Source organism: Meriones unguiculatus, chromosome 11, assembly GCF_030254825.1.
Source record: "Meriones unguiculatus strain TT.TT164.6M chromosome 11, Bangor_MerUng_6.1, whole genome shotgun sequence".
NCBI lineage: Eukaryota > Metazoa > Chordata > Mammalia > Rodentia > Muridae > Meriones > Meriones unguiculatus.
In genome coordinates, this window is record NC_083359.1 from 17082225 (window position 1) to 17100880 (window position 18656).

Below are 18656 nucleotides of genomic sequence, written 5' to 3' on the forward strand. Positions count from 1 at the left end.
GCACAGCATTCTCGGCTGTGTGCTTGAGAGAGTGACACAACGTGTTTGCATCAGAACTTCTAAAAATGTAACGCCCAGGTCACTTCCATGTGGTGCTCTGCAGATGTCTTTAATAAATGTTTTTATTTCCTCATACTTCTTCCTCTTTGTGTGACTAAACCACGTTCTTCTTGTGCATTAGAAATAGATCTTTTTTTTCATACAATAAATTCTGTTTACTGTTTCCCCCTCCCCACTTCCCCACCCACTCAAATCCATACCCTTTTCTTTCTCTCTCATTAGAAAGCACTTGAGTGGGTGAGTGTGTGTGTGTGTGTGTGTGTGTGTGTGTGTGTGTGTTAATACTTATTTATTTAGCGTACACACCACAGCACACGTGTGGGGGAGCAGCGTGTGGTTCTCTCTCCTCACCATGTGAGTTCTGGGGATCAGATTTGGGTCACCACGCTTGGCAGCAGGTGTCCTACCCCACTGGGCTGTCCTACCAGGTGTTTGTATATAGTTTGGGGGGAGGTTGTTTGTTTGTTTGTGACAGGGTTTCTCTGTGTAGCCTTGGCTACTTTGTAGACCAGGCTGGCCTCAAACTCACAGCAATCCGCCTGCCTCTGCCTCTCTGAGTGCTGAGGTTCAAGGTGTGTGTCACCACGCCCAGCTTGTGTATGTTTTAATAGGATAAACACCACTGTGGGTGACTTGTGCACTCGCGTTTAAGTTGGGGCTGAGCATGGTGAAGATGTAGAGAGGAGACACTTGCCCCCGGGTTGCTTCCAGTCCTACAGGAGAATTTAGCTACCCCTGGACTACTGTATGGGCACACAGGAAGGGGCCAACACCTACAGGACAACACTTTGCCCAGAGACTGAAAATGGAGTCCTCCCAAGTGACCTAAGGCAGACTGTGCGAGCCTGGAGCACGTGGTCTCTGGGGCTCGGCATCTGTGTCCGGCTGTTGGCTGCTTTGCAACAGACAGAAGGGTGCTGATGAAGGGCCGTGGAAAGCTGGACCGCCCCTTCAAGCCTTCCTTCCTGCCTCTGCACGCTGCGTAGCGCTGCCAGGGCCCAGTCTCTGCTCTGGCTGTCACGAAGACACGTGGCTCCCCTCTGCATTCCAGGAAGCTAGCAAAAACACTTGGAAGGGAATCCTGGGTCCTCAGCCATGACAATGACCCTCCATCTCCAGCAGGCAGGATCTTCAGCCACAACTGCAGCCTAATATTGGTCTGACAACACGACAGAACTTGCCTTGTTCATGGTGGGGATTTTTTTTTTTTAAGTATTATTTTCTTTCTTTTTAATTTTTATTATTATTATTTTTTTTCATGGTGGGGATTTATTATTTTGTGTTGTTTGTTTGAGACATAGTCTCTCTGTGTAGCCCTGGCAGGCTGGCTGTTCATTGTTTTTATTTATTTATTTGTTTGTTTGTTTGCTTTGTTTTTGGCTTTGGTTTTTCAAGACAGAGTTTCTGTGTAACCTTGGCTGTCTGTCTTGGAACTCCCTGTGTAGCCCAGGCTGGCCTCGAACTCATAGATATTAATCTGCCTCTGCCTCTTGAGTGCTGGGAATTAAAGGCATATGCCACCACTAGCCAGCTTGTTCATAATTTTAAATAAGTAATCATGGTTCTGTCCTAATAATTGCCTTCTCTATGGAGCCCACACCCACATCTATGTAACCGCGTCCATGCACGAAGTCAGCTTTCTCAGAGAGGTCTGACGTGTCCTTATTCACACCCACCCTGGGACCGCCTCCCTGGCTAAGCCTTGGTACATCCCTTCTCCATGAGCGAAGGTATAGCTGAGTGTTTGTAACCGCTGTGGAAGAGCTTATGTTCCTGTCCTGGCTCTCGGCAGAATTAGGCCTGATAGTACAAGGAGAACATGGCAGTGGCCAACCAGGAAAAAAAAAGTCACCAGAGCTGCAGGTCTAGTCCCAGATACAGAGCTAAAAGTGAGGCTGCACCTTGACCCAACAGTGGACTTAGTTTAGAGCAGAACTCGTCACCTTGCTCTGATAGAAACATGGCTGACAAGTGCGCTTTGAACTCTGGAGGTAACCCTAGCAGGCCAGAGTCCTCTGGAACAAACAAGTATGGCCAAGCTGGCCCCTGTTCTGAGGTCAAGTTACAAGCCTTGTCTGTATCTCGGCTCCCTGGGGCCCTCGCCCTTGAAAGAGCAGGTGGCCTTCCAGACATAGGTAGAGCTTTGCTTCTCTTGAAGGCCAAGCCAAACCCCACCCGACTGGGGCCCCAAGGAAGCACAGCCATAAGTCTAGGCCCTAGACTCCAGGGCATTGGGAGGGGGCAGGGACAGCCCAGCAGTCCCAAGTGCCTTCTTGGTGAAGGTCCTAGTGCCCTACTCCTTCCCAGCTAATTCTGTTTCCTTCTTGCAGGTATCTTGATACTGTGGAATCAGTCTGGGTTGTGGGGCATGGGCAGATAGATGTGGGCTGGAAGCCAGCCTCCATAATGATTAGCTGAATCACCTTCAGCAAGCCCCTTAGCTCTGTTAAACGTTGATTTCTGGCCTGTGAACAAGGGGGTGGTGTTGAGGTGATTGGCTTGACCGTGTGGCCATATTCAGCTAGACGTTGCCGTCTGAGTCCCTGCTGCCGATGTGCTTTCCTGGCAGATGGTTGGCGGGTGGATGTCTGCCTCTCTAATTTCCACTTGGTCTCCATGGCTATTGCCCCATTGACTTCAGCATCTCCCCAAACTAAAAGGAAACTCAGCATAGGCACCACAGACTTCAGCACCCACCACCACAAGTCAGGGGGGCTTCTGCAATCCCCTGAAAAAGATCAGCAGCTGCTGGGTATAGTTTAATCCCAGCCTTCAATCCAAGTACTTGGGAGGCAGCAGCAGGTGGATCTCTGTGAGTTCAAGGCCAGCCTGGTCTACAAAGTGAGCTCCAGGATAGCCGGAGCTACATAGTGAGACCCTGTCTCAAACAAACAAACAAACAAACAAACAAACAAAAGAATAGTGGCAGTGGGTCTCTCAGGAGTTGCTTGTAGCTGAGAAAACTATAAGGCCAGCTAGTGAGGCACCAGACTTGGCCCCACAAGGAGCGCTTGGGAAAGGAATGCACCAGTTCATTCCCACCAAGGCCTCCTGCCTCTGGGACAGCTGGCAGGTTCTGACCAACTGCACACCGGGAGTCAAGAAATGGCATCTGACAGAAGCAAAGGCTTCCTGCTTGATATTGTCACAGGTCAATCTGGAGGAAAACACACACAGAACACACTGCCCTCCCCTGTACAAGAGGAGGTTTTTGGATCTGACACCGTGGGCAAGACCTGGCCCTACCAACAAGAGTGCTTTGCTTCCAGAGGAAAGGACTCTATGTTCCACCAAGCTTTTCTGAGGATCTCAGCTCTGGCCTCTTCTGGCCTCACCAGAGGCTTTGAGAGGAATCTGAGAAATCTCCTTTCCTTTGAGCCAGGGATGTCCCAACACCTTGCAAACTGTATGTTGAGATGTTAAAAGCTGAAACACCATAGTCTTCTTCCTACTTCGGAGAAGTGAATGAACCTCCATTAAAGCGACACCTTCGGAACAAGGCAAGGAGACCCCTTGTGACTCAGTAGAAATGCCCTCAAATATCTGTTGAACTTGGGCCACCATGGCAAGGTGGACAGGGCTCAGCCATACCATCTAAAACCCAACGTAGACTCTAGACGTGCCTCAGCACTAAGCTGGCAAAAGTGGGGTTTCTGTGTGAACCCCCACCTCCTTGACAGGTAACCCCATTGGAGAGTGGTCCTTGGTAGCTATGATGTCAAACCCCAAAGAAATTCATCCTTCAATGACCATCCAGTTGCTCAGCCAGGAGTCTTGTCTCTATTAGTGGCTAGACAGAAACTCTTCAGAACAGCCCTCAGAAGCACTGCAAAGTCCTTGGGATCATCTTGGGTCTAAATTTAGCTCATTTTATACTCACATTGCCCCATTCCAGGCACCAGCTGGCACCTTTAGTTGAGCAGTCATACTCTACAGTGCTTGTCTTCCAGGCAAGGGTTAAAATCCATGGTAGGACCACTCTTCATCTTGGTCCTCAAGTCTTGGTCCCTGGGACTTAGCTGCCCAGTGATGGAGAAATAGTTTTGGGCTCCCTCTCTAGACATTGCAAGGGGTTGGTCCAATCCATTGGAGGAGATTTGGACTCCATCTTGGTTCTGGAGTTTGGGAGCTGAGGGCCTAATGTCTTTGATTTCCTGATAATGTACGAAAGGTGAGCTTTGCTTATTAGAGCCTGAGCGTCCCCCTGCTGCCTGCTCTCCATCAGGGTTCAGGCTGAAGCTGAGAACAGCGAATTCGGAAGTGGGGCTGGTGCTGTCTGTGGTAGACAGCCTTTCTCCCCTTCATTTCTCCTGAGTTCATGCTGGCTGGCTATCCATCTTTCCTTAGAAAGCCACCTGCTAGAAAACTCCATCAATGCTGCACGAGGCTAACCACCTCAACTCTAGTTCTTGGCAAGGACTGGGCCCTCTGCAGTCGGCCAGTCTTGAAAAAAAACAAAAAACAAAAAACAAAAACCCAAGTGGGTCTCAGATGGGCAGGACCCCACCCGCCACAGCAAGAACCCACCGGCCACTCACACAGCATGTTCACACTTCAGGATGTCCAGTCTGACCTTTGCCCATTTTCTGGTTTGTTTGTTCCCCCCCCTCATCTTCCCTTCTCACCAAGGGTATATATACTGCAGAGTCCTGTACCCAGTGAGAGGTCACCAGTCCCGGGGGTTTCTGGGACTGAGAAATGGAAGATGTGTCCAGTTTTCCTAAAGCAATGCTGTTACTGCCATGACCCATTCCCCAGGCCTTGCCAGTGGCACCTGCTGCTTAAAAGAAACCTGAGAGCTGCTAGACCTTCTGCTTATGGGAGTTGGGCTCTGTCTTAAAGAACTGTTATATATGGTTAACTGTAGCTTGCAGACACTTAAAAAAAAAAAGATTTATCTATTTATTGTGTGAGTACCCTGTCTGCTTGTACACCTGCCTGCCAGAAGACGGTATCAGACCCCATTATAGACAGTTGTGAGCCACCATTGTGGTTGCTGGGAATTGAACTCAGGACCTCTGGAAGAGCAGCCAGTGCTCTAAACCACTGAGCCATCTCTCCAGACCCCTTGAACACGGAGCTTGTATGCACTAGCCCAGGCACAATTCTGGAATAAGGGAGCAAGGGACCACCTGCTCAAGCACAAAGGGGTGGGAGGGGATGGTTGAGGGGGTGTTAGCTCCGTCTATAACGCACTTGCTTTGCAAGTGTCAAGACCTGGGTTCAGTCTCCGGGTGTGGTGGTGTGCATTGCCAATCCCAGGGATGGCAGAGGGAAGTGGACCCCTGGAAGCTCGGTAGCCAGTCAGGACAAGCTACTTGAAGGTCCAGGCCAGAGACCCAGTCTCAAAAGAAAACTGTGAAAGTACCTGAGGAACGGAACACCAATGTTGCCCTCTGACCTATGAGCATGCATACAGGTCTCCTACATGGAAGGTCAAATAAGGCTTCTCTAAGGTTTTCAGTGTGCTGTGGGGTTGGTAGTCAGCACTCGGAATTAACTACTAAAATAATCAGGTGGGTGTGAACTAGCCAGCAATTGGTAGCCCCCATCCTTCATGGTGTTCTGCCCCTAAGCTCTATCCACCTGTTATTTAGTACATATAGGTACTTGGTTCCCAGGCCTGACTAACTTCAGTACAGTGTAGGGATCATTTCCATCAAGTGAGACCCAGCACAGCAGGCCTTAGGGACGGGGCCTGTACTCTTGTCTATTCTAATTGTTCACTGTTTGAACAGAACAGACTAACAGGATACCCAAGCCTCAAGAATTCAAAGTCAACTCCTGAGCCTGAGTGCAACCCCAGGATCCACAAAGTTAAAAAAAAAAAAAACTCCTATGAGTTATTTGATCGAAACACACAAACTCAGGAGGCAGATGCAGGCAAATCTCTGGAAGCTTGAGGCCAACCTGCTCTGCATTGTGAGTTCCAGGACAAGCAGGGCCACTGGAGAGCAAGAACGGGTCAGGTCTCAAAATAAACCCCCAAATAAATAAAAGAGCATGTCCTGTGGTATGAAGCCCCCTCCTCCTGCCATCTTCTTGACCATAACTGGAAAGATTTTCATAGATGCATGTCACCGCTGGAGCTCAGGCAGAACTCCAGCAAAGACTCCCACCAGGACGTTTCCATAAAAAGTAAAATCGATTCTGATTTTCTAAGTAAAAAGCCACACGCCTTGTAAACAATTAACTTTTTATAAAAAGAAAAATATACATATTTACACAGATCTATATGTGATCAAATACAATTTAGTTAGGTGGCGTTCCCAATATTCAGAGTCACGCCAAGGCGCTCACAACCCCATCCATGGGCCCACTGAGGACTGCCAAGGCCTGAGGAGACAGCAGGCACCAGAAGGCACTGTATAAATAAACACAAGGGCCAAGATGTGGGGAGAAAAGTTAGTGTACACCTCTAACCAGAAATGTGGTACGGTCCACAGAGAAAGTGCCGTGTTTTTTCCTGAGCCCCACAGCCAGGGCAGGTAGCGAGGCAGAACTCCCCTGGGGCTGAAGGAGCCAAGTCTCACAGGACCCCCTTTTTTCTTTCACATTTCACTGGCTTTGGAACCGTCCCAGGGCTCGGCTGGGAAGGGCAGCAATTCTTTGGGAATAGGACTCACTTAGTGCAATTGTCTCCTAGTGCAGAGCCAGCCCTGGGGTCGGTGCTGTGCTCTCCTGAGGTCGCTGGTCTCTTCCCCTCACAGCCAGCCCAGTGACAAGACCCTCTCCGGGCAACAGGTCTTTAAAAAGGTAGAGGATAACTCCTGTCCCTGCCTTCTACCTCCCACTAACCTCAGAAGCCCAGTCCATCTTCCTAGAAGTCAAGGCCAGCTTCACCTCCCAAGAAAAACCCAGACCCTGGCATTCCAAGCCCTGAGAGCTCACTGACCCAAGGAAGGTAGTCCTGTCCCTGCTTGGCAGTGGGGCTATGTCAGGGGGCCACAGCAGTCTTCCTTTTCTGTATCACAGCTACCATGATGCCAGGCCTTGCTCACCGACTCAGGAGAGCAAGAACGGGTCAGGGACCCAAACTATGGTGCACAAGAAATGGCCTGAATGGGGGGCAGCCTGACAGTGGAGGGCAGCAGGCTGTCCATCCAAATGGAGTCCATACTCTTCAGATCCATGAAGGTACGCTGTATGTCCGTTCCAAAGTCCCCTAGAAGATGACAAAGAAAAGAGGGGAATGGGAATCTCGCACAGCTCTTCACAGTCAGCAGCAAGAACAGCTTATCTTTAGACCAGCCCCAGCATAGGAACAATAGTGAATTCTCAAGCTCACTGCTATACCTGTTGGCCCAGTTTAAAAAGTTTGCTTTTTCTGGTTCTGCCTCCAAGCATTTCCTTGCCTCCGTAAGCTTCCCCCTTCTCCCAGAACCCACAAGGATCTGGAGACCTCTTACCCCCAGGGCTGTCCATCTCTGGTTCCTCCTTGCAGCTAAAGTCTCCATAGACAGAAGAGGGCTGGGCTCCCGGTTCATTGAGCAAGTATCCCTTGCCATCCACGTGTGTCGGCTGCCACTCTGACTGCTCAAAAAGCTGGGGAGAGAGCACGAAGCCATCAGCTGCCCGCCACTGCACTCCTATCCCGTGGCCCTTCCATCAGTGAGCTGACCCTTCCCAGGCAGGATCACACACCCTTGGACATTTCTGGGTGACAATCCGCAGAACCGTCAAGATGAGACCCCAAGAGCAAGGCAGCACACAGAGCTACCCCCTGCTGTGTCACTGTCCCTCTCTTCCCATCTCCACCCTCTGGCACAGAATCTTCCCGAGTTCCCTCTGCTGGAGGAGGACATAGCATCTGGCAGGGCAGCCTCAAGCAAAGGTTAGCATAACAAGCCGGGGAAGCCGGAGACAAGGAACTAGACCCACATTCTCAATGTTCTGGGGCCAGAGTCGCGTGATTAAAACTACCTCAGAAAACTTTTATGGCTGCTTTGAAAACTGCAGCTGAAAAAAGTAAACTGCAAAAGAACTTGCTTTAAAAGGGGTTGATTATTTTTTTTTTTTTTAAGCCATCCTAGTATGGATTCCAAAAGCTTATGATTGAAACCTGATGTGTATTTCCCAAACCCGAAGGGCTGGGCATGCTGGGGCAGAGGACACAGCGCTGATGGGGGCCGACTCAGGGCTGCCTGGGACCCTGAGGCTTGATTCAGGATGGCCTGTTAGGAGACCAGGCTTTCTCACCAGCTGAGGCAGCAGTCCTCCAACACAGAGGAGGGGGCACAGAGGGACAATGGCACCTTCCCAAACTGACTTGGAAGCTTTCCCTAGCTTGCTTTCTCTTCACCGATGTAGTAAAGGCATTTACCTTCATGATGTCCTCAGGTAACTTCCCTTCCTCATCCTCATCTGTTGCAGCTGTGAGGAAGGGCAAAAGTTGGCCATGTATGTTTGCCCTGCAATTTCACACCCCCTACCCCATCTCCACCATCCAACACCCGCACACTCCTCCTAAGCCTCCCAACCAGCATCTGCCTGCCCTGGAGATTCCAGAACAGGACATTGGCCTGATGACTCACCCTCCCCAACTATGGAGCAAGGCTGCATCCCACCCCCTCACTTCCTTCCTCAACCTCCAAGGACTAAGTGCAGAAGCCAGGAGCACAAGCCACCTTTGACCAAGATGTGGCCCTCCTGGCCTGAAGCGCACCAATGCTGTGAACTGTCTTCTTGTGTCCCAGGGACTAAATTCATGCTTTGGGGACTAGGGGAAGCAGTGCCCACCTCCTTCGGCTCAATGGCACATAGATTTCTTGGTTTCTTTCTTTCTTTCCTTCTTCCTTTCTTTCTTGAGGGTTTCTCTGTGCAGCCCTGACTGTCCTAGAACTATGTAGACCAGGTTGGCCTCAAACTCAGAGAGATCCACCTGCCTCTGCCTCCTAAATGCTTGGTTTAAAGTGTGTGCTGACGCCAACGCCTGGTTCCGCACACAGATTTCCAAGCATCTATTCCTGATCAAGACCCAGACACACACAAGGAGGCCAGGCCCCCAGAGTACAAACCTTCGGAGGTAGAGGGCATGGGCGACACCTGCAAGTTATACAGATCAGTGGTGCTGTCTGGCATAATGTCCATCTGCATATGCCATTCGGGGATCGTGCTGCTGACGACACAGGGTGACAGCGCTGGGGGAGGAGGCAGCAGAAAGCGAAGGTCAGGATGGTGAGCTCTCAGTCTGCGGTGCATCAGCACCCCCCACCCTGCCCCAACAGGTTACTCTCTGCCACCACGATGCCTTAGACCCAACCTAAGAGCTCCCGTGGCAGCCTGGCACCCTCACCTGGAGTAAGGTCCCGGTCCACGTCCAGGTCCTGACCCCAGCCCTGAGTTGTGTAGCTGCTGTGGTCATCAGGCAGAGTGGAGCTGCTGAGTCCGTCGGAGAAGGTGTCGGAGCTAGAATCTCCTCCGCACAGCTGCTTCAGGGAGGAAACAGCTCAGGCTACAGCTTAGGCCTGCTGCAGCACTTCCACACCGCCCACCCTACCTACAGTGACCAAACGCTGCTCAGAGGCTCACTCACCTTCCTCTTGGTTTTGCTCTTAGTGTCTCGGCTGGACTTAGATTTTCTCTCTGTGGGACGAACAGGCTATGAGCCCCAGCCCGTCTTCCTTCTGCCCTCCTTCCCTTGTTCCCTAGGAGCCGGTGCCCTCGGTTACCTTTCCTCTGGTTCTTGGTGAGGGGTGGCAGCATGCGGTACACACGGACAGCTGAGCTGCCCTTGTTCCTGCTCTGGTCCTTCACTTCCTCGATGTCTGGGAGGGAGTTCATGGCGCACCGGAAGTTTGCCTTCCACGTCTTAGGATCTGGCTCTTTTTCCCCTGCTTTGTATCGGCCTACAGAATGGGAGAGTGAATACGTCTGTCAGCCGTTCCCTGGGCTGGGAGAAGAAAGCAAAACCCACTGGCAACAGGCCCTGAAGTTCTCACAGTGCCTAGGCCTGGCTCAGACATCCAGCAGGCATGTGAAGGGCTCAGATGGGCTTTCTTGGCTGTCTCTGTCCCCCGCCCCCAAATGCGCTCACTATCTTAGACTACAACACTCTCCCTGCTCTCAGTAGCCAGAGCATGCTGGGACGGAGGCTTATCTCTCAAGTGAGCGAGTAAGCACAGTGCAGGCAACAAGGACAGTCACTAACAGGTCTGAACTGGATCAAGAGCCTGATTCCTGAAGGATGAAAGGAGGCCACCACCCAGGTGGAGCTTGGGTCGAGGACCTTACTAAAGTCAGTACCTCGAGAAAGGAAGATCTAAGTCTCTTTTGGTAGCGACTCACAAACTGTCTTTTCCAGAGACAACTGTATTCTAGCTACAGACTCCCTGATGACATTCATGCTTTTTGACTTTTTAAATCCTCGGTGAACTGGCTCAAACAATGAAGTCCGTCCTAGGGAAACACAGGTGTGCCTCATCCCCTGCTCCAAAAATTCTGCAGGCTGTGTTTCGGGGAGCTTGGGGGCCCCAGAGCCTCCATGGTGATGTGTCCCCTTATCTCTCCTCTGCCCAGCCGCCCTGCACACCTGTGTGGATGGCCCAGCTCCGGAACAGACAGGCATCCTTGTTGATGTCCCAGCCGTGCTTGGCAGCGTGCTTCCATGGGATCTGGAAGATCATCTCTTCCTGAATAGCATACATATAAGACTGTGTCAGCTCGGAGACCACAGGTTTGGTGGCTACTCAGTGCCCAGCCCCCAAGTATGGGAAAAGACCGACTTCCCCTTTTCACTCTGACATCTGGCCTGGATTGACCCATCCTGACTGCCTCAAACAGGCCACTCCGCATCTTTCAGGTGATGGTGGTGGTGGAGGGTGGTCTGGGTTCTGATGAGCCACAGCAGAAGAAGCTCGACACCTTTGTCCTACACACCTGCTGCAGATGTGCTTAGAGCCGTAAGGAGCACCCTCTTTCGGGGACACTTCTCTCTGGCTAATGAGCACTGGAACACAGGAGCTCCTTGCATTAGTTTGCTCAGGACACCTGGCACCACTGACTCCCACACAGGGTCCTGCCCACCCCCCATGGGGACCCTAGACCAGACCTGGATGATGACTGCCTGTGTAACACTGGCCTACTCCTCTCCCCTTAAACAGGACTACCTCAAAGACAGAATGGTTTTGTGTATGTAGGGGGAAATGGCTTGTTTTTACTAAAAAGGCGCGAATGGCAACAACAGCCATGGTGAGTAAGGTTGTGCTTGCTTTGGGTTTATTTTTTAATGTGTGTGTGTGTGCGTGTAAGTCAGGGCACTTGTGCGGAGGTCAAAGGACAAGCTGCAGGAGCTGTTTCTTTACTTTCATGGCGAGGGGTATGGGAGAATCAAAGTCAGGCCGTCAGGTGTCTTTGCCTGTTGAGCCATCTCGCCATTCCCAGACGAAGACCTTCCTATGCCATTCTTCTTTACCGGTGGCCAACTGTATTGACTTTCAGCCAAGTTTGTTCAAGCTCAGTCTTGGCTTTCACACTTGTGTGATCTTGCCTTCAAGGGCCCCAGTTCCCTGACCTGGGACCCAACTCACAGGACCACTACGAAGACTAAAATGCACAACAGTAACATTCGGGAGGGTAACAAGGGCATAGCAGTTATCACTGCCAGGGCTATTACTGTTGCTATGCTTCCCTGTGCACCAGCTGTGGCTCCTTGGGTCCCCTTACGAAGCAGTCCCGTCCCTAAGCAGCACTGCCTGCTTCTCTGTCTCCTGCCTATGGGCCATGTAGGACGTTATGCACAAAGCACTTCTCTTGGAAGAGACAAGGACCCAGGCTCTGCAGATGCTGGGGAGTCTTGGTGCTGATAAGTTTGCCTCTGGGAGGGTGGGCTGGCCACAGCTTTGGGAAGGAAGAAACAGGAGGCAGAAGTCAGACCCTGCATGTCCTGGCATGCGGCAGCACCCACTGAGAAATCTTCCTGCTCTCTCATGTCCACTAATGAAACTTTGGTCCCCAACAGAACATGGTTAACATGGTGGCAGGAATACGCAGAGTAACACTCACTTTATTAATCCAGATCAGCCCTGGAATTTGGTTGGAATTAATCTGCATCTCCAACCAGGGTCTCATTCGCATCCGAGTTATAGGCATGGTGGCTGGAGGGAGAAGACAGAAGGCCTGTGTTTGGAGTCTGTTAAACAGTCCTGGGCACTGCCCTGCTCCACCCAAGGCCGCTCACTCAATTACTTTCCCCTGCCCTCACACCCAGGTCATTTCCCTCCCCCACCCCCTGCCATCAGCCAGGTACCAGGTCCTACAGTCATGGAGAAGGGACCCTGCAATATAATTTAACTGCTCTCCAGATTTCTCCAGCGTCTTGGGCAAAACCACCTGCCTATTCTCTCACCCCCTCCCAGCCAGTGTCGGGAGGAGACAAGCAAGCAACCTTGCATGGCTTCAGGATGTGTGTACAAAAAGAGCCAAAACACACAGACATCTTAACGCTGGAACTTTTTGCTTGTTATCATCACCAGCTCTGTGCTTTCCAGGCTGGGCGAGCAAGTCACCCTCCATCCGTGGCACTTCCCCACCACCTCCACCCCCCAATTCAGTCTACGTCCCCTCGGGCAGCCAGGGCCCACAACGTTACAGGCGGGGCGCAACCCCTTCCGGCCTGGTTTCCCCAGCTGCAGAGAAGTGGCGCAAGCGACACCTGTAGCACCTCCTCCCGAAACCCCTGGTAGTCCACGACCGGGTCCAGCCACTCGGGGCAGCGAACCAACCTCGGCCACCGAGCACCGTGGGGCCCGAAACCCGGAGCCCAAGCGCCAAGCTCCAAAAGTGCGCGCAGACGGAGGCCCGAATCCCCCAGGGCTGCTCGCGGATGCGCGCGACGGACGCTCTGGGCCACCGGGAGGCCCCGCTGCGGCTCCGCGCACGCAGACAGCCGAGAGCGGCCAGGGGGCGGTGCACGCCGCGGCCCGCCTCCCGCCAGCTCGCTCGCAGCGCCCTCCGGAGCTCGCGCGCCACCCCGGCCCAGGGTGTCCCCGGCCCCCACTTCCTGGTGTCCCGCGCGCCTTTTGTTTCACGCCGCCCGTCGGTCCCCGCGCAGCCCCGGCGGGCTCACCTTTGCAACTGGAACGATCCCCAGAGGGTACCCGAGAGCGAGGCAGGGGGTCGCGGTGTAGGCACTCGACGCGCGCACGGAGCGAACGTTGCGGGCGATGCCGGGTGGGGGGCGGGGGTCGCGGGTCACGGCTGGCCTCGGTTCGGCTCGGCCCGGTTCGGCTCGGTTCGGCTCGGCTCGGGAGTCCGAGAGCACGTCCTGCCTCGACGAAGGAGTGGCGCGCACTGGCTAGTCCGCGGCGCCGAGAAGAAATCTAAACACTTAGCGGGATTCCCCGGCCCGGGCTCGGCCACGCCCCCGCCGGGCCGCTCGCGCGCCCATTGGCCGAAGCCGCCTCATCATTTCGGGGAAATCAGGCTGTTGTAGAGCTAAGCAGCGAAGGGGAAGTACAAGGCGGCTGCGCTCCCCACCCCCTCGGGCCTGCGCCACCGCCCCGGGGCTCCCGCGGGCCCGCCCCGTGCTCCGCTCCACCCCCGGCCCCCTCGCTTGTCCTGGAAAACCGAGGCCCTCACCCTCGTTCTGCACGCTCCCAGCGGGGTGGCTCCTGGTACCGTCTTTCCCCCTCGCCTCCACCGGGGACACCTGCTTCCCTCTCCAGAAGGGACCCCGGGACTGAATTTCCCTGAAAATCAGTTTGATAATGAAGTGTCAAGAAGGGAGGGATCCGATCCCTCTCCTGCCTTAGGTGACACCTGTCTTCAGGGCCACTCTGGGAAACTGAGGCAGAACGCCCAGCTATGGGGAGTTCCTGGGCGGTAGGCACTCCCAGCCTGGACTCCTCAGACACAGCCGTTGGAGGACGCTGAGAATCTTAATTTCCTTTCCGTAGCCACGAAATGGCAATAGCCCGCTTGGTGCTCTGCAGTGATGGCAGAGCTCCGCGTCCTGATGGGGAGAGATGGCGTGTGTGTGTGTGCGCTGGTATGCTTTCCGGTGCCCCACGAGGTTCTAGCAGTGACCGAGGTCACCTCCCCCCACACCCCTTGTTTCCCCTGGGACTCCCTGAGACCAAGGGAGTGGAAGAAATTCTGAAGTGTCTGTGGTTCCTTCTAGGACCCCCGCCTCAGCTCTACCACCTCACTGTAGCCTTTGGGAGAAGAGTTCCTCCCTGATAGTCTTGAAGTCGTTTCTGAGTCCCCAAAGCCTGGCCCTGGAGACCTACCGGGCAGCCTAGACAAACTGTGGCCGAGGCGTTGGATCTAATGAAAGAAACGGGGACCCGGGTCCCAGGGGTTGGCAAGGGCAGCGGGTTAACTGGTGCTCCCAAGTAAACCTTGTCCGCTTGTTCTCCTGGCGGCTGGGCTGGTATATACTTGTTGCACCCAGAACTCTGGCCCCTCGGGCTCCTTCACTTCCTCACAGCTCCTGACTCATAAGTAAATCCATCTGTACGGCGACAGTGCCGTTCTCCTGTGTAGCTTTCCTGGCCCTGGCTGTCCTTCTAGGACAGCACCCGGTTGGAACGTCGCAAACTGTAATACACACATCAGCGAACGGCTGTAGAGGAGGTTCAGGAAACGGGAGAGTTAAGAGGGTAGGACCCTGGAGGAAGGTATGGGTGACTCCACAGTAAATAGGGAGGTGAGGATGTTTTGCGGTGTTTGAAGTGGCAAATGAGAGTGAGAACGGCTGCAATGACCGAGGCCTTCTGAGAGAGAGAGAGGAGACTGAGGAGTCAGGACCCCCATCTCTGTGCAGCGGGTGGACGCTTCTCCTCGGAGACACGGTGACACAGCCACTGGAAAATTCAAAATGAGATTAGGGAGAGGAACTCTGGCACTCTCGCAGCCCACAGAGACCCTGTTGAAAGCAACAGGAGATTTTAAAAAATGCCTTAAGATACCTGTATGGGTATACATAGCGAAAGTCCGCCCTTGTCCTGGAATGTCCAGCTGCAGCTTTGTTAGTGGCGGTACCTGTTTTCTGTCAGGATAAATAAAAATTTACCTAATGAATACCCTGTCGTAGGACATTTAGGTTATTTCCATTTCTTCCCCCAAATAGAGACAGCACCGTGAGCGAAGTCTCTCCACACGCTGACGATTTTTCCGCTCAGGAGACATCCCCCACCTCACCTCACCTCCGCTGCTAGGATTTACTGGCGAAACTGACATTTGCATCTTTTTAAATGTTCTCTGAGGTGTTTGGTTTTTTTTTCCACTTTGACTTTAGGGATTTTTATTATTTTTTTAACTGATTTTTGTTTTGGATTTTTGTTGTTGTTGTTGTTTGTTTTTTGGAAGAGGGTCTCTTGGAGAGTGGGTCAGCCTTGAATGCCTCCTCTTTTTGTCTCTGTTTCCCAAATTCTGGGATTACAAATCTGTACCACCATGCTTACCATGCTTGCCTTGTGCTTGGTTTTAAATTATAAGAATCTGCCTATGATTGGGGTTGCTGTTTTTTTGTTTTTTTCTAGATAACCATTGTTGAGTTTCCACATTTGGGGAGTGGGAGTCAAGACAGCGTTTCTCTGTGTAACCCTGACGGTCCTGGAAATCACTTTGTAGACCAGGCTGGCCTCGAACTCACAAAGATCCACCTCTCTCTGCCTCTCAGGTGGTGCTGGGTTTCTAAATTTTATTGTTAGTGCTTTCTCCTTTTTTTTTTTTTTTTTTTTTTTTTAAGAGCTGACCTTGAATTCTGAACCTGCTCCTGCTTCAAGCTATCAAATGTTGGGCTTGCAGGGATGTACCACCTCATTGGGAGCACTTGGTACTGGGGATGAGATCTAGGCTTTGTACATGCTAGGTACTATACCAACTGAGCTACATCCTTAGCTAGGGTCAAACTCTCCATCTTCCCACCCTGCTTCCTGCCCTTCAGTTTTTCTTAGTGGAGGGTGGAAAACAGAATATAGAGCTTCATCTGAAAGCTTGGAATCGTGTGCTTTTTGGCATTCCACTGGGGCTGGAGAGAAGACTTGGTGAGAAGGGAACTTGCTGTTCTTGCAGAGGACCTGAGTTTGGATCCCAGCAGCCACCCTGGGCTTCTTACAACCATCTGTGACTCCAGCTCCTGGGACTCTGATGCCTTCTTCTGGCCTCCTTGGGCACCTTCGCTCACACACACATATCCACCACACACCTACACACACATACACACACAAACACACACAAAATTTAAAATAAATCTTGGTTTTTGTTTTTTTAAGGAAAGAAGTTATTATTCTCTCTGGGCCTTAATTAGCTATCAACCAGAGATAATCTCTACCCATGTCTTTAATTGCTGAGAAGATTGTTAAACAAAATTACAAAAAAACAAACAACAATAACAACAAAAAAAAATTACCAGAGGCCCCTATTATGGACTGAGCTGCTGCAACAGACCAAAACAAAGTGAAGTCAGTCATGCTAAGTACTACATTATTAATTGATATTTTAAAGGAGCACACAGACCCTAAACCAAACCAGGTTTTCCTAAACCCAAGAGCTTTTAGTCCCCTTGAGTGAGCGTGAGGAAGTCCCCTCAAGAAAATGCACCTGAGCCGCCCTAGCAGTAGCCAATCAGCTTTTTTCCTCCTGTTTAGTTTCCTTGTTCTGGCCTCACAGAACCCATCCTGTTGTTGCCCAGCTGGAGCACTCCTAATCCATGAATCATGCCTAATTCATGAACCAAGGCCAGTGAGACTCATAATCAAAATTCTTGCAGTTTTTTCCTGTGAAATCAGGTAGACTGTCAAAGCCCTTCCCGAACCATTAAACACGGCTCAAATGAAAGGTATCGACAGGCCTTCTGCTTTGCTTCTGTGTCCTGAACATTTTCCTCCTCATCTTTCTCCCTTCTGTTGACCCTCCCCTCCCCAGATCCCCCATTTCCCCAGAGTCAAGAATATTTCTTCCTCTCCGCTAACTTCTATTTCTACCTGTCCCCTCCTTTTTTTTTTTTTTTTTTTTAAATTTCTCCATGTAGCCTTGGTTGTTCCAGACTCAATTTGTAGACCAGGTTAGCATCAAAATCACAGAGATCCTCCTGCCTCTCCCTCCCTGAGTGCTGGGATCACAGGCTTATACATCAGCACACCCAGCTTTTTTTTTTTTTTTAAGAGTCTCATGTAACCCAGGTTGTTTTATTTAAATGTTAGCTTATTATTTATGTGTGTATACATGTTCGTGTTTGGTGGTATACACGCCACAGGGCATGTGTACAAGCCAGAGAACAGCCTAGGCACTGGGCTTCTGAGAACAAAGATAGGTCATCAGGCTTGCTGTGACAAGCGCCTTTACCTGCTGAGCCATCTTCCTGCCACCTTAGGTTGGCATTAAATTCCCGATCCTCCTGCCTCCACCACCCAAGTGCTGGATGGAGTTGCAGAAGAGCCCCCCCCACCGCCACCCCCCACCCCGGCTTCCATTTCTGCCCCTTAAAAACTCAGAACCAATCCCCAGTTTCTAGGAGTGCCCCCAAGGCAACCAATCAGAACTCCTCCCCTCTCACCTTTGCTCTTGGGCCTTAGCTCTCTTGTGTCTTATCTCTTCATCCCTGTTGCCTCCTGAGCTGTGAGCTGGGGACCACAGGCTGCATGTCTAGCAGGTGCCTCCCACCCACAACACAAGCTAGACAGTTAAAGCAGAATAGCTGCCCATCCCTCTCAGCAGCGCCCAGAGGGTGCCCTCCCAAAGTAGCCGGTCCTTTAGGGTGAGTATACAGTGCAGCTTCTCAGCACTGAGCCCTGGGGTTCTCCGGACCTCCAGAGGCACCGAGGCGGCACCGTCAGGGTCTCCTTGGGTGTGACTTCTGTGAGTAGCAGCCCAGCTGACAGGGTGCCTGGGTAGCAAGCACAAAGCTCTGGTTCCATGCCCAGGGCCACAAAACCTGGGCGTGGCGGTTCATCCCTGTCATCCCAGCCTGGGGTGGCTGGAGTTGGGGGAAGAGCAGGGACAGGAGAATCAGAAGTTAAAGATCATCCTTGGCTACATAGTAAGGCCTAGGCCAGGCTGAGGTTCATGAGATGGGGCAGGGGACAAAATCATTCACACACACTCTATAGGGACCTCTGCCCCCTCCTCTGGTGGCCCAAATCCTGCCACCTGCCTCCTGTTCTCTGCCTCCTTGGTTGTGATTTCAGAACCACTTTCTGGTGTGTGTAGGGGGGTGCAAGTCCGGAACCCCAGGAGCCTGGCGCCCCAACCCATTTACACACAATGGAGACAAACACTGCATGCACCGAGGCCATCGAGAGCGATGCAGTACGCTCTCCAGCCAATGCCTGGCACCTGGAAGGCCCTACAAATCCTTGCTAAATGGATGTGTCACCCCTGCTCCCGGGTCTGATGATTATTCTCGCTCTTCAGACATTCCTTGGCAGCCCGTGCGTGTGCTGACAGACAGGCGTGGGATGGGAAATGCTCTTCGGGAGATCCCAGGTACAAGGCCCGGTGAGACTTGAATTAGCGTTTTGACCGCTGCGCAAAGCAGACGAGCTCAGCAGGGCTTCCAGACCCTCGCGGTCTGCAGCCAGGGCTCTCTGAAATGCTAACAGGCTCTCCCAGCAGCCAAGCTCTCTGTTTTTCCTGCAATCCTCTTGCAAGAC

At 52.1% G+C, this 18656-nt stretch overlaps 1 protein-coding gene across 3 annotated transcripts; it reads right to left on the bottom strand.

The window, feature by feature from the left end:
- Positions 1-6239: 6239 nt before the first annotated feature.
- On the bottom strand, positions 6240-13256 carry Irf1 (interferon regulatory factor 1). 3 transcript variants are annotated; one of them, XM_021637326.2, is made up of 10 exons: positions 13127-13256; positions 12064-12155; positions 10592-10691; positions 9732-9908; positions 9596-9645; positions 9356-9488; positions 9078-9200; positions 8384-8433; positions 7470-7605; positions 6240-7225 (listed from the first exon to the last, which is right to left on the bottom strand). In XM_021637326.2, the coding sequence occupies exons 2-10, from the start codon at positions 12148-12150 to the stop codon at positions 7098-7100; spliced, it is 984 nt and encodes a 327-aa protein (XP_021493001.1). In that variant the 5' UTR covers positions 12151-12155; positions 13127-13256; the 3' UTR covers positions 6240-7097. The 3 variants fall into 3 exon arrangements, with proteins under 3 accessions (XP_021493001.1, XP_021493000.1, XP_060219706.1); XM_021637325.2 differs by having other exon boundaries at positions 9356-9491; XM_060363723.1 differs by lacking the exon at positions 13127-13256 and adding an exon at positions 12783-12907 and having other exon boundaries at positions 9356-9491.
- Positions 13257-18656: the final 5400 nt, after the last annotated feature.